Consider the following 15612-nt stretch of genomic DNA (forward strand, 5'->3'; position numbering starts at 1 on the left):
CGCCAGACCTAACAGATCAAGCTACACAGCCCTTGCTGTTTGGAGAGAGGAGTCACAAAAATAGCTCACTTCATCCGGGATCGATCTTTTGTCCCGTTGAGTGTGAGGCGAGTGCTCTACTAGTTGAGATATCGGAACCCCCATGACTTAATTTTGAGATACACTATTTGTCCAGCAGTACGGTCTTTGCTTCGAACCTGTAAGGTACCGAGTTCGATCACTCTTCGCTGTGTGGCCTTGAGCAACAAGTCACCTCGCCCTAGCTCGATTTGCACTGCGGCTGACGCCTGGGTTATTATTCCAGTCTTCCCTTGGAATAGACCGTAAAAACAAAGTCCCCCCTATGGTATGATAATGTGAATGTTATTTTGTTTATTTACTAAGACTACTGCATGACTTTGGGAAGGTGTGCCAACAAGCTATACGAAAGATACGGAAGAAAACAAAACATCACATACATCAGCGCGTCTCGACTAGAGAGTCAATGCATCTGACCTTTGGGTATTTTTTTTCTTTCTTGTATCGTTCTATACTGGACAGTAGATGGAAAGAGAAAGCGGGGAAGGCCCAAAGATACCTGGTGAAGGACCATGGAGAAAGAATTAAAGGAGGCAGGCCTGTCCTGGAATGGAGAAAGAATTAAAGGAAGCAGGCCTGTCCTGGAATACAGCCACCGCAAAAGCAGCCAATCGCAAAAATAAATAAAAAAATGGAGATGTCTGGTGGATGCCCTGTGTGCCTCAAGGCCCGAAGAGGATTAAGTAATTGTATCGTTCTCCTTGCTTTTTCTGGTACTCTTTCAACACAGATTTTCAGATCTTTATCTCACACCAGTGCCTGCACCCTATAATGTCACTGTGGTATGTCTATAGTATGAAATTTATTGGAGTTGAAATTCCACACTTAGAAGAATGAATGAATGTAGCTTCTCTTTGTCTCCTGGGGTGTAAGATGCTGTTTTTCTAACGGCCTTATAGGAGTGAGACTTTCTCATTATATTTCTTAGTTTGGTAATTGGATTATTTATAAACATCGAGATTATATATCTCTAATCACTTTTTACATTAAGAGGAGATTTCACTGAAATTATTATTTTTAAACCAAAGGACAATATGAACTTTTTAATAGGGTATTATGTACCTCTATAGGCATTGCAACATATCCAATGTTGAAAATTACCAAAAATTGTATTATGTTTGAAATAGCATGTTACTATAAAGAGTAACAACACTCTTAGACAGGCTTTCAAAGAAACTATGACTTCAATCAATTTCAGAATATTATGGTTCAAACCGACTTGCATTTATTTGCAGGTCTGATAACCCAACTTTTGGGGGCTCATTGTTGCTTTGGGAATACTCACAACGCAACACAAAATATTCCCATAGTTGCGTTTGGTTATCATACCTACAAATATATTCTTCTTCTTTCATTAAGGCCAAAACTTCAGGCTGAAGATTGTATGCCCGTCTTTTCCGTAACAGAGGTTTTAGAGGGAAGCAGGGAGCGATTTTTTGAAGTCATCAGTCGAAAGGGCTTGTTTATAATTGGTTAGTAGGGAGTTCCAAAGTCCAAAGACGGTGGAGGGGAAGAAAGATTAAAGATGATGGTTTGTTCTTGAGTGGGGGATTTCAAAATTAAATGCTGAGATTCTTGTTTTGTTGTAGATGGTTCGGTTTTAAATGGCTAGTTGGAATTTCGAGTTTTCCGTTTTGTGGAAAACAAGGAATTTGTTGATGGATCGTCTTTCGTGTATCGTCTTCCCATTGGAGATCGTTGATCTGTGTCTAGGTTTAAACATATTTGATACTGACTTGAGTTCGAAGGTGATACAACGTAAATTTGTAACAGTGTGATTAATTTAAAAATAAACAGCTCTTCAATGATAGACATCTTAATGGAATAATGTGTGATATTTAAATAGAATAAATCCATCTTATATTACATTATGTTATATATAGAACTTCGCGAAGTCCCAGGTTTGAGAGTTTTTATCAAGATGAGGAGAGATCAATTAAACCGATCGATATTTGAAGGAGGAGTTTTCTGGCCAAATTTTAAAATAATATGTGACCCATCGCCTCAAAACGGTATTAAGTCGGGTTGGTTAAGATGTTGAAAATTGAATTTATAGCCAGAAATATCAAACTTGTGTTGAGTTTGTATGTTTTATTGAGGAGAATGGATACCATATTTTAGAGTGCTAATGCCAACAAATTATATTTTTAGACCAGTTTAACATTTAATTCAGCTTTTAAGCATCTGGTTCGTTCCGACATAATGTCGTTTTGAGACCATGGGCTTTCCAGAGTACGGCAGTATAGTTATAGCAGTATCAAACCAAGTTCTTTTGCTCTGGCTGTAAAGAAGTCATATCCAATCTTGTAATCAACGATAAATTGAATTAAGTTGTTCACGAGATTTTTTAAATGTACGGTGGGTAGTTAAGTCAGATAATGTAACAATATTATGGGGCTTTTGGATTTTATTACACGCTTTTGACAGTAAATTAATTTTTGAAAATTCTTAGCCTCTCAATTTATATCGACATTGATTTCACGTGCTAGCTTGAGTGACGTTTGGTCACGTAAAGGATATATGAATGAAATATATATATATATATATATATATATATATATATATATATATATATATATATATATATATATACATATATATATATATACATATATATATATATATATATATATATATATATACATGTAGACATGTATATATATATATATATATATATATATATATATATATATATATATACATATATATTTATTTATTATTTGTTTTATATGTATGAGATAGAAATAACAAGTGGTTTGGGATAAATCAAGATATCACCTTATTCAATACTAAGTACAATCCTTTGTCAATACTCTTCTATGTTGATTTGGTGGTATGAGATGTTTGTCTCCATGAGACTCCATGAGAACAACGACTATATATTAATGATATTATAGGCTTATCAATCAAACAGTTAGCCTATATCTTTAACACAAGCTCCTATTTTCTGTATCAAACACAATACTCAAGATTGACAAAATAGTTATGCCTTGTAAAAATATTAAAAGTAAAAAATACCATAATATAATATATAGATTGATTTATAGAGCAATAGCAATATTCAATTATCACATACTTGAAGTCGATTATGCAATTCTGTTTTCTTGAGTACCCGTAAAATTGTTGTTTTTAACCGAGAAAATAGTTCCTCCTGTCACAATGGTTTCTCGTCCAAATCCAATCTCTGTCTTCCTCTCACCGTCTTATCCTTAATAGAAGGTCGCGCCGTGGAAGCTGAGGGTGACAATGTTGCATAGCTGACAAATGGAGGAGTCGAGACGTTCTCGTCTGAGGCAATCGCCGAAGCCGACTTGCTTCTCTGCAGTGCGGCGTTGGCGTTAAGATTAGACGACGGAAGAAGAGTAGCCGGACCTGAGCCGGTACTGATTGGAGAATCGTTCTGACACTGTGTTCGATGCTGTCTTGGACGAGCCCCGTGCTTAGAGTGAAATGAATGCTTTCTGTGATGTGAAGATGACAGGGAAGGCTCGTGCTGACTATGGGCTGGTACTCTCTCAAATGAGAATTGTGGTGATGTGATGCGGAAATGACGTGAAGACTCATAATCAGGAGCAATTACTGGTGTTAGTGGTCTTTCTAAAGACTCATCACGAAGTGGGCCTTCAGTGTTTGCCACAGAAACGGGTGAAACCGTTCTATACGTCCTTTCGGAGCTTATCGAGGCTGTTCGTGTTGCACCAACTCTTTCACTTCCACAACAACTCACATTACTTATAGGGCTAGCACTCCTCGAATCACTCACGGTCAAAGGTGTAAATAAAATCATTTCTTCTTTAAAACCTGACGGGCGTCTAACTTCAATTGAGGTAGGAGGAGTAATTTCCTGCTTTGGAGGTCTGGAAGATTTCTGAGATTGCAGCGACCCGCAGTAGGGTTGTGGGGACGGTAAAAGATGTTGAGGAGGTTGTGACGATAGTCTGTTGTCGTGAGACGATTTATAGGGATGCCGTTGAGAGACGGGTTTGTCGACACCTTTGAAGGAGACAGCAGTGGGGTTCTGAGATCGTGATTTCGTTGTTGCTTCAATACAGTTAAAAGAATGACGGCGGTCACTAGAGATAAAATCTTGGGCTGGTACGCTTAGGAACCCCCCAGAAATTTCCGAGTTGATTACAATTTGCGGCACTTTTAACGTGTGCACGTGAGACGGTTCTTTTCCTGCATTCCCACTGAATGACTGCGCTGGAGAGTTATATGAATGTCTTCTCTCAACTGTTCTGTCAACTTGTAAATCGTGTGGCATGTGTGAACCAGGCATTGGTTTGTGACCGCTTGTATGACAATCCGGCGGTGAAAGGGTTTGTTTACTAGGATTACTATCTGCATCTGCTGCTGGATGGCGTTCTGAAACTAATCTATCTATTTCTACTCCAGGAACCATGAGAAAGTTTGACTTCTGTGGTGGTATATACGACCCACGCCTACCTATATCGCCCTGCCTATCGTGTAATAAATCGGGATTAAAGGAACCCCGCCTACTTTCAGATGTATTTGCGAACTCTGGTTTCAGTGTGTTATTTATTCCTATTGGATTAAACGAATGTCTTCTTTGTTCATATGGATCACTAACATATATCTGATCATCTCTTCTAATCGGAAAGAATGAATGTCTGCGACCCCCGTTTGCTGCGGGTGGGGGTTGACCTAAACGCGTACCCGCCGGAATAAAAGGATTAAACGAGGGTCTTCTGTCTCTATTATGCTTTCTTTCTTCTGTGGCAATGAATCTATCACAGTCTGTGTATGGAATGAATGATTTCCGTCGTATACCTGCAACAGTAGCCCGACCATCTATTGAAACGTTGTCTTTACTTTCAGATGCTTGTAGTAAAAGTAGGAATTTCATTCTTCTCGTCCTCATATCACCACACGCAAAAGTACCACGTCGTTGAACGAGTCTGGTCATGGGGAACGATCCTGTGGAAGCCACGATTTGAGAAATCTCATCCCAGCTAAAAGCATTTTCCGATGGAAGAACTTTTACAGAAGAGAATCGTCTGCTGCCTCGTTTTTGTTGAAGCTCACCAGATGAGCAAGAATTTCCTAAAAGGAAAGATCTAAGCATCATTGACTTTCGTCGAAGTCTAGCTTCGTCCATAGTATAATCACAGCTTAGAGAATGCTTCTTTATTTGTTTTAATTTAGCAGCACGACAAGCGCGCCTAATGCTGGCGTTTTCAGAGCGTCGTATGTTGGGAAGGGAGGACGTTTTTAACCAGTTGTCCTCGCTTCGTAGCCTTTGTATCCTTGCTTGGATGACGCTGTACCGTTTGTTGGGGATCGGGGGAGATGGCGTATACCCATCGCATTCGATGTCTATTTGCTGATCGAGAGTCAAAGGCTCTGTTTGTTTGAACGGTAACGACTGCTCTGGTAAAAACTCTCCACTAAAACTCTCTTTGTCCTTGTCTAACGCGAGAGTACGCTCTGTTGCTTTTGTGTATGCAGTAATCAAAGACTGCGCATAACTCTTTTTCATTTCACCTATTATTATCTGATACAACTCGTCTTTCCCATAAACTGCTGCCTTTTTATCAGGGACGAGCATCGAATATTTATCAATGATTTCACAATATAGAACACAGGCTACAATCACGGCAAACATTCCAAAAGCCATAATAAGCGGACCTAGGTAAGAGCACATTTTAAGTAGATAGAAAGTGATGCCGTACTCTTGTGTGGAGGTACTCGCTTCAATTTCGACGTCAACAGACTCTGTATTATTTGCATCTTGCTTCGGGAGGTAGCCAGCCACCGCCATACCCGTCCCAGCAGCCACCGCTAAAAGGCCCAGGAAAACGATTACAACCGTAGGCAACAGGCAGGGCATTTTGACGAGTTCTTTTAGAGCGAGGCGTCTTCGATGAAACCGTTTCTTCTTGGGCCGTGGGCCTAGTCCTACAATGCGAACTTTGGCGTGAGGTACGAACATGCCGGATCGGGCCTAAAGTCTCCGACATGAATATCACCTTTACCGCCTAGCAATTCTCCCCAAAAATGCGATATGCTTTATTTACACTTGCTAACACATCGGTGACAGAGCGCTCATCAATGCGTACAGGCAGTTCTGCAAACTTTATATATCAATATGTAGTGCATCACGTGACATTAGATCCATATTTGGAATTATATGTATTGGTTCTGAAATTATATTTTGATCTCTGACCAAACCTTTCATTGTCTCTTTACTTTACACTCCGTAGAATAAGTTGATCACGAATGTGAATCCAGGAATATGAAGACTGCACTTTACCTCAATTGTTCTTTCCATGAACAAGAACCAAGAGATACATAGTTATTTATGGTATATCGACACTTTCAGGTTAATTATCCATCCACAAGCTATTTGATTCTATTAATAGACATAATCGCGAAGGTAATCTTTTCATCCGATATTCTGATTAGACTTATGACTCTGATGTACGCTACTACGGGCCTTGCAGAGTAATCTCCCGTTGGAACAACAAATTAGTAGGAATACATCATCCGACTATAGTTACTAATGATTGAAGGTTTCAAAAATAAAAACTCATAAAGGTAATAATCTGAGAAACTCCGGTCCAGTTGTCGAAAGATGTTGACATTTGATTTCTATATTTGCCCAGCTGAGACAAATCGTTACAACTGTACGAGAATGGAGGAGAGCAAACCATAATTTCAAAATCGTTCAGATGTCATTAATAATAGGGACTATTCTTTGAACCAAGCCAGGTGAAAGGATAAGTATCTATCTATGGCCGTTGAATTTATAATAAAAAACAGCTTTTTCATTTACAATTATGAGGCATTAGTATAATTTGACGTAAGAGTCACGTGTTCCAAGATTCATTGACGCATTTGGAGTTTTGTAAGTTACTAGCAGATGTCATCGGATATTGTGTTGCTTGATGCATCTGACTCATGGCGTATTCACGTTTCTCACTGAGGTTTCTGCAACAGAATGAAAAAAAAACTTGTTAAAACAGAATTGGTTGTACAAAGAAAAATACATTAATAAATATGGCAGTGTTCTTAAACTTTTCCAAAACATTCTATTTGGGTCCCCTGTGAATTTTCGGAAGCTGGTTTTAATTCAAAACCAATTATTCCGGCAACAAAGAGGTATTCGCCTTTAAAGACATGAATGGAAATTACTATCTATCCCGTGTTGTAAAATACGTTATCAAAAATCATTATTATAATTGACCAGCCTTTCACGGTCCACTAACAACGCCATCTTGCTCTGCAAGAGGACCACGGTCCCCAGCTTGAGAACCAATGATACATATACTTTTATATAGAGAATTTCCAATGTTTCCCAATGCTCAATGCCACTCACAATGCTTCATATATTCATTCCCCAAGCAAGATATATAAAATCAGATTCTATTTCATAAAGTATGACTTGTACTCAACCTTCCCCCCCCCCCCGCCCCCACCCCCACAAATATGACAAACCAACCCCCCCCCCCCCGCCCCAACAGAACAAAACAAAACAAAACAAAACAACTGCATTTATATCGGGTTAAATGTGCTCAAGGCTCAAGGGGTCCCTCCCTATCCAGCAACATCGTTTAACATGTGGGACGATACACTACGCCTGTCAGGCGATATTACAATTGTTTTCCTACAGAGACTAAATAATTTTTGTATCATTTCGCTCAGTTTAGGACGAGAGCTACTCGTAAAAATAACTATTCACAAAGCAGCTTTAGATACTGTTGGAAATAATAGGATCCTTTTAAAGTTTTTTTTTTTTTTGAGTTGACAAGCGTTATTGACGTAATCAATCCTCGTCTTTTTTTCCTTACGTATCATAACAACAGAAGCGAACTGTTTCAATTATTATTTTGTGATTTTCATGTTGAGAGCTCATTGCCAAGGTAAACAAACAGGGTGGGTGGTTTTCATATGGGTGACATTGATTATTAGATCGATACAAACTTAGAATGGCATGGGATAAATATTGATGCTGATCATAACTAATGGACAATCTACAGATTGGTTTGATGACGGCTCTATCGGGTATCCAGGTACACAGCAGGATACCATACAGTGTTAGCGTGTTGATTGTGCATTTTTATCATGACTTATATAGTCATACTCTGAAAAAACAACACATATTTAAAATTTTGGCCGGAAACTCGTCCTTCAAATATCGATCGATTAAAATTATCCTCGTCTTAGCAAAAACTCTCAAACCTGGGACTTCGCAGAAGTCCTGCGAAGTCACAGGTTTGAGAGTTTTTGCCAAGACAAGGGTCATTTTAATCGATCGATATTTGAAGGACGGGTTTTCTGGCCAAAATTTTTAACACGCGTTTTTGCAGAGTAAGGGCGTGCAATAAATAACCCATTGATTCAGGATCAGTGGCATTCGATTAAAAATAAGTAGCCCCGAGGGGTGAACAGCCCCTCGGGTCAAGGTATTCCATATATTATTCGATTCCAAAGTGTGCAACAGGCAGTATTATAATACACTTCCCCACTAACGCGTAATGATATCAATAATGCAGAAACAATTTGTAACGCTAGAATGTGACGCGTTGAAATTGATTCAAGTATAAAAAATTGAGCTTTTATATAGTGCAATATCCACTAAACGTTCTCAAAGCGCTTAACACGGGTCTCTGGCCAACAGCAACATTTAACATGTACGAATGCTATTTTACATTTTTTTATCGGACAGATTCAACGCTGTTAATGGCCAGGTACTCATTTTTTACCTGAGTAAGGTAAGAGAAGGTGAGTAAAGAGCCTTCTCCGAGGACTCAACATTGCGCCGAGCGAGGCTCGAACCCAGAACCTTCCTTCCGAAAGCGAGTGTCATACTAGACCACACAGCCGCAATTATGGCCAATATGTATTATCATTAATCATTTAAACAAATATAATAAAGTTTCTTTATTGTTACTATCTATGTCCGAAAATAATAGTAATATCGCCTAACAGGTTGAACATGTTAAATGTTGCTGTTGGCCAGGGACCCCTTGTAAAGTGCTTTGATTACGTTTAGTGGATATTGCGCAAATCTAAAGTTATTTTTTTATAAACAGTAATGATATTAGACATTTTTGAGGGTCGATAAAATATTTCTTGTACTTTTAAGTGTTTGGAATCCGAACTTTTTTCTTCCGCGCACTCGTAAGCTCATGCAACGATTGGAAACAGGTCCGAATTTTACAAAAGCTAGAGTGCAAGAATCTAGCAGTTGTAATCCGGTCGTAAATTGACTAAACACCTGATATTATTATATAGATGGATGTAAATTCGATAGCATTGACGTGGTATTTGCAGGTATGATATCCCAAATTTTTATGAGCTGATAGTGGAAATGCAAATACACCCAAACCAACGTGTAATTATTTGCAGGTCTGATATCCTAAATTTTCACGAGCTCAGTGTTATAATGGATACCGACTGAAACCAACGCAAATAAAACAAACAAACAAAACAAATTGTCCATTACAACAGTGTTATCGAGGCCCATAATTGTGTTTGACTATCAGAACTATTAATATGTGCACTTGGATATATCCGTATAGATAGTATGCGCTTGGCTTAGAAGCTCACAACATTGCCATCCGGAAGTATAACGGACCAACACACAAACTATGTGTTACCTTGAACGTTTATAGTCTGGTTAATACAGTTTAGTGAGAATTACTCATAAACTCGGATGGCAAAAAGCAAAAACAAAAATGACCTGAGTGACGTCAACTTCATACTATGGGTGAATGGATGGATGGGTGGATGGTTGAATGGTTGGACGGAAGATGCAAATTTGCAAGCATGTATGCATCTCTCTCTCTCTCTCTCTCTCTCTCTCTCTCTCTCTCTCCCTCTCTCTATCTCTCTTTCTCTATCTCTCTTTCTTTGGGGGGGGGGGGGAGGGGGCTAGGCAATGTTCAAGACCTTTTTAATTTTTTAATTGTTTGATCTTTTACTTACCACGATATCCACTAAACGCGAATAAAGCGCTTTACAAAGGGTGCCTGGCCAACAGCTACAATTATCATGTAGGACGGTACATGACGCCTGTTAGGCGTTATTACAATTTATTTTTCAGACAGAGACAACGCTGTTAATGGCGAGGTACTCATTTAACATCTGAGTACGGTGAAAGAATGTGAGTAAAGAGCCTTTTCCAAGGGCTCAACTAATCGCAGAGCGAGGCTCGACCCCAGGAACTTCCGATCCTAAAGCGAGTGTCATACCACTAGACCACAAAGCCGCATATATATATTTTTTTTACAGAACTAGTTCTCAGACTGTCAACCACAATGAATGTTTCAATAGACATTTCAACCAGTATGCGAACGAATTCAAAACCTTTTAATTATTCTTTTCTATTTTTTTTGTTATCTCTTTGTTAATTCAACACAATCCAGTCTCATAATATCCACTATAGCATATCCTTTATCCATTACTGTTCTATTTGGCTATTGTGATGGATTCAAACTCCGGGGAAATCAAACTACATCCATAACTTATTCATAACTGACAACTGAAACCAACCAATGAAAACGACATGATTACATGAACAGAGAACACATACAACAAGAACAGCAACACGAGCCCCGTGGTGCTTTGTTAAATGTTTCAAACATTAAAAAGCTTTAGCGTTGAATAAACAAGTAGGCTACGTTCAACTTGAGTTTAGAAACTGGGATAAGTATTGATTTTTGTAATGAACAATAATATTATATTCTTTGTATATTATATTCTATATTATATAGTGGTCTAGTGGTATGACACTCGCTTTTGGATCGGAAGGTCCAGGGTTCGAGCCTCGCTCGGCGCGTAGTTGAGTCTTTGGAAAAGGCTCTTTACTCACATAACTCACTGTACATAGTTGTAAAATGAGTACCATGCCGTTAACAGCGTTGTTCTGTCCAAAAAAAGAAATGTAATATCGCCTAACATCCTACATGTTAAGTGTCGCTGTTGCCTGGGACCCCTTATAAGCGCTTTGAGACTTCGAGTGGATTTTGAGTTATATACAATAAATTCTCAAATCACTCTGATCTCATTCTGTACTGTAAGACATTTTTCTTTTATTTTGGCCGTAAACATTTCATCAAATATTGGTGTATCCAAATGACCTTCAACATAGAAATCTATCAACCCTAAGACTTCATATTAGTCTTTATAGTCTACATAGTATGAAGTATTGTAGAAAAATGGATATAACAGCTTCAAATAAATGATTTGTCTCTGTCAGAAAAAAAATGTAATATTGCCTAAACAGAGTAAAGTCTTGTTCTACATGTCGTTAGGTGTTACTGTTTGACAGGGACCCTTTGTAAAGGGCTTTGAGCACGTTAAGTGGATATTGTGCTATATAAAACATCACTTTAAAAAATTATGTATACGTAATAAGCTGAAGAAGGGTTTTAAGCCCAATTGATATTATGTTGTTTTTTTTTCTACAATTGTTACATTATTCATTTTTAACATTGCTTTTACAGCCCACAATTTCTAGCAGCTTACTTCGAATAATAATATTTTTATTATTATTATTAATATATTATTATTATTATTATTATTATTATTATTATTATTATTATTATTATTATTATTATTATTATTATTATTATTATCATCATCATCATTATTATTATTATTATCATTATTATTATATTATTATTATTATTATTATTATTATTGTTATTATTATTATTATTATTATTATTATTATTATTATTATTATTATTTTAAAAAAAAATTGTTTTTATTATTATTATTATTACTATTATTATTATTATTATATATTATTATTATTATTATTATTATTATTATTATTATTAATTATTAATTATTATTATTATTATTATTATTATATTATTATTATATTATTATTATTATTATTATTATTTTATTATTATATATTATTATCATATTATTATTTTTATATTATTATTATATTATTATTATTATTATTATTATTATTATTATTATATTATTATGTATTATTATTATTATTATTATTATTATTATTATTATTATTATTATATGATATATTATTATTATTATTATATTATTATTATTATTATTTATTATTATTATTATTATTATTATTATTATTATTATTATTATATATTATATTATTTATTATTCATTATTATTTTTATTATTATTATATTATTATTATTATTATTATTATTATTATATTATTATTATTATTTATTATTATTATTATTATTATTATTATTATTATTATTATTATTATATTATTATAATTATTATTATATTATTATTATATATATTATTATTATATTATTATTATATATTATTATTATATTATTATTATTATTATTATATTATTATTATTATTATATTATATTATTATACCTTATTATTATTATTATTATTTCATAAAATCATAAGTCTTCACGAATGAAAATGTTTCTTTTTAAAAAAGAACTTTCCGTTAATTTCCAGCAAAGAACACAACACAACTCTGCGTAATATGTAAAATAAAATAAATACATATCAACATTTTTCTCAGAAAAGTCATCCTTCAGGTTTCGGTCGATGAAAATGACCCTTACCTTGAAAAAAAAATCACCCAAAACTGGGACTTCGCGAAGTCCCTTGTTGAGAGTGTTTGCCAAGACGAGAGTCATTTTAATCGATCGATATTTGTAGGATGAGTTTTCTGGCCAAAAATTTAAAATACCGGTTTTTTTTTCTCCAGAGCACAGCACAATCATTGTAATCCAAGAACAAGAAAATCAATTGACCAATGACTGTATTTACCTTCAACCATCACACCGCTAGCGCTAGCACTCCGTTCCAGAACAATGTCCTTATTGATCAAACCATTGGCGAGAAGTGTGAGTCTTACCTGCTCGTTACACCCACAGGTCTTACAAAGAGTCTGAAGGTACACAAGCATCAGATTATACAAACCTCTAGAATCCCATTCAAAGCCTTGGATTTAACTCTAACCTCTGATTGGGGAAACCTTCAATCATTTCCTAGCTTCCCAATAAACCGAATTTTTAAAAATAAATAAATAAATAAATTATAAATTTCCCTTTATTCATCCCCATGGGGAAATTTTTCTTTAGGGTTTATTCCAAGGGAAGACTGGAATAACCCAGGCGTTAGCCGCAGTGCAGCGTTGCAAAATGAGCTAGGGCGAGGTGACTTCCTCGAGGGCACACAGCGCGGCGGGTGATTGAACTCGGTATCTTTCAGGTACGAAGCAAAGACCGTACAACTGAGCCACGCTATCCCATTCTTCAGGGGTTTTTTGAAACATAAGTTCAACTTTTTTCTTCGAATGAAGCTATTTTCAAAGTCACAATATTTACACAATTGCTCAAAGAAATTTGCAAAATTGCTTCTTTGGTTGGGATCCATGCGACGTGCACATATTTGCAGGTCTGATAACCAAATTCCTTTTGGGCTCATTATTGTAAAGGACATCTCCAAAAAGGACGTGAAATATTGTCCACTACAACAATGTTAAACTAGGCCCATAAGTGGGTTCCGATGTCAGACCTGTATACATGTACACGTCGAATCAATGTCATACTAGAAATATTTAAAAACTCTAGATGTCATTAGTATAAAATATAGAAGGTTTCGTGAGGATTTCTTTCAGCTATATAAAATTGTTTGATCCCCTAAGCAGATGTGGATTCATCGGCCGTTTTTATTTTTACGTTCTTTCTTATTTTATCCCGGTTTCTATAGCTTGAAACGGACAATATGAATTAGCTACTACCCTTTAGATTGGACCGTAGTACTTTCCACAAGATCTAACAGATCAGGCTACACAATTAATGCTGGGTGTGAAGCGAGTGTTCTACCAACCGAGCTATCCGGACCCCTCGAAGTGAAATACGTCTAAAACAAACACAGCGTCGCACTTTACATTGCCTGCTCTTGTGGCCCAAATATAAACTCACAGAATAGATTATTGACATGAAGACATTGTATAAGGCCTTTTACACACAATGGACACCTTGATAACCACGCCTCTCGGACAGTCGTCACATTGTAAACAATGACAGTGATTGGTCAAAATAGCAGACTACACAGGTTTTACTATCGATAGAATGTGTCTAAGTAAAATAACCACTGTTCTGCCGCTTGATCCATAGAACCAACACAGAAAACTATGTGTAAACTTAAAGGTTAAAATCTGATCGAGAAAATCGTGTGATAACTATTCACCCATTTGACGGTATAAAAACATTAACAATGATCAGAGACAGGACGATTTCATTCACGTCATTGTTTATAAAGAACCGACTATGTTTGTCCGAGCACGTGTGAAGGTAAGTGTCACAAATTCCTTGTTTTGATTGGTCAAAAAAATACTGTTTTATTCCTCTCTCAACTTTGACCAAGCGTCTGGTTATGATAGTGACGAAGAAACTTTGGGTACTAAAGGAGCCTAACACTACACAATGGACGAGTCTATAAACAGAATATTGGCTCTACTTGGCTCGCTGAAAAAAGGAGTCTTCAGATCCATTGAGCTCATGGAGCCGGACTTTATCCCTATTCCACATTTACCAATTTCGCGATTAGAAAGTCTCACTACGCAACTAACCATTGACGTAGTTCGTGGCAGCTTATCACAGCCACGACTATAAGTTTGTCACACTTTTGTCTGTTACAGGAATTATCCATTGACACAAGGTACACAAGCATCAAGACTGTCATTAATAAAACATATTCCAACCGTATATGTAAATATATATATATATATATATATATTATATATATATATATAATATATATATATATAATTGTGAGTCTCACCTTTCTATCTACTATGCTAATCAATTTGATTCTGCTTTAAGTTAGCTTTATCAAACCCGTCAATGTTTTTCTATGTATGTACTAATTAGTTGTGATCTTTGATGCTCTTACTGTATGCATTCATGTGTGTGTATGTATGATGTGTGTGTGTGTGTGTGTGTGTGTGTTTGTTTGTTTGTCTTTTGGGCACGATGTTATATACTTTGCTTTTGATTGTTTCGATGCATAACGGGCTGATAAATATATTCCTCGAATAACTTTGTTGTTGACTTGAAACTACTAGGTTTATCTGAAAATCCTAACATCTATTGAATATCTCAAATTGTATTTAACTCACCAGTATAAACTATACATAAAAATGTGTGTAATTTATTCTTCTATTAGGTCGCCGAATTTTGTTTAACTGCTCTTTCTTGATTTCATTCTATATTATTTGAAATAACCCTTACTCCAACATGTCGGTCGAAGAAATCACATACAAAAATTATGCAATAAACATTTATTTGTGTGTACCCGTCAACATTCAAAACGGCTGAAACGTATTTATAGTGACTCGTGGGTATTCGAACAATTCAAAAGGGGGGTCATATGCTTTACTGGAACTGATGCTGTTCCCAACAACATTAATGAGCAGGCTCGCAGTGGTCGTCCACAACGTGCATCAACCCCAGAGTACCAAGCAAAGAAATTAATGAACTTAATCAAGCTAATCACTGGGTAAATCAATCTGACATTTCACAAAGGCTTGGA

At 36.1% G+C, this 15612-nt stretch overlaps 1 protein-coding gene across 1 annotated transcript in view; it reads right to left on the reverse strand.

The window, feature by feature from the left end:
• Positions 1–2824: 2824 nt before the first annotated feature.
• LOC144965142 (uncharacterized) overlaps positions 2825–15612 on the reverse strand; it is a 225774-nt gene continuing 212986 nt past the window's right edge. The window contains exon 4 of the mRNA XM_078900130.1: positions 2825–7029. Coding sequence (XP_078756256.1) covers positions 3233–6031 — 2799 coding nt within the window. The 5' untranslated portion in view covers positions 6032–7029 and the 3' untranslated portion in view covers positions 2825–3232. The remainder of the gene's footprint in view (positions 7030–15612) is intronic.

Source organism: Berghia stephanieae, chromosome 1 (assembly GCF_034508935.2).
Source record: "Berghia stephanieae isolate SIO BIC M18660-M18661 chromosome 1, UCSD_Bste_1.3, whole genome shotgun sequence".
NCBI lineage: Eukaryota > Metazoa > Mollusca > Gastropoda > Nudibranchia > Aeolidiidae > Berghia > Berghia stephanieae.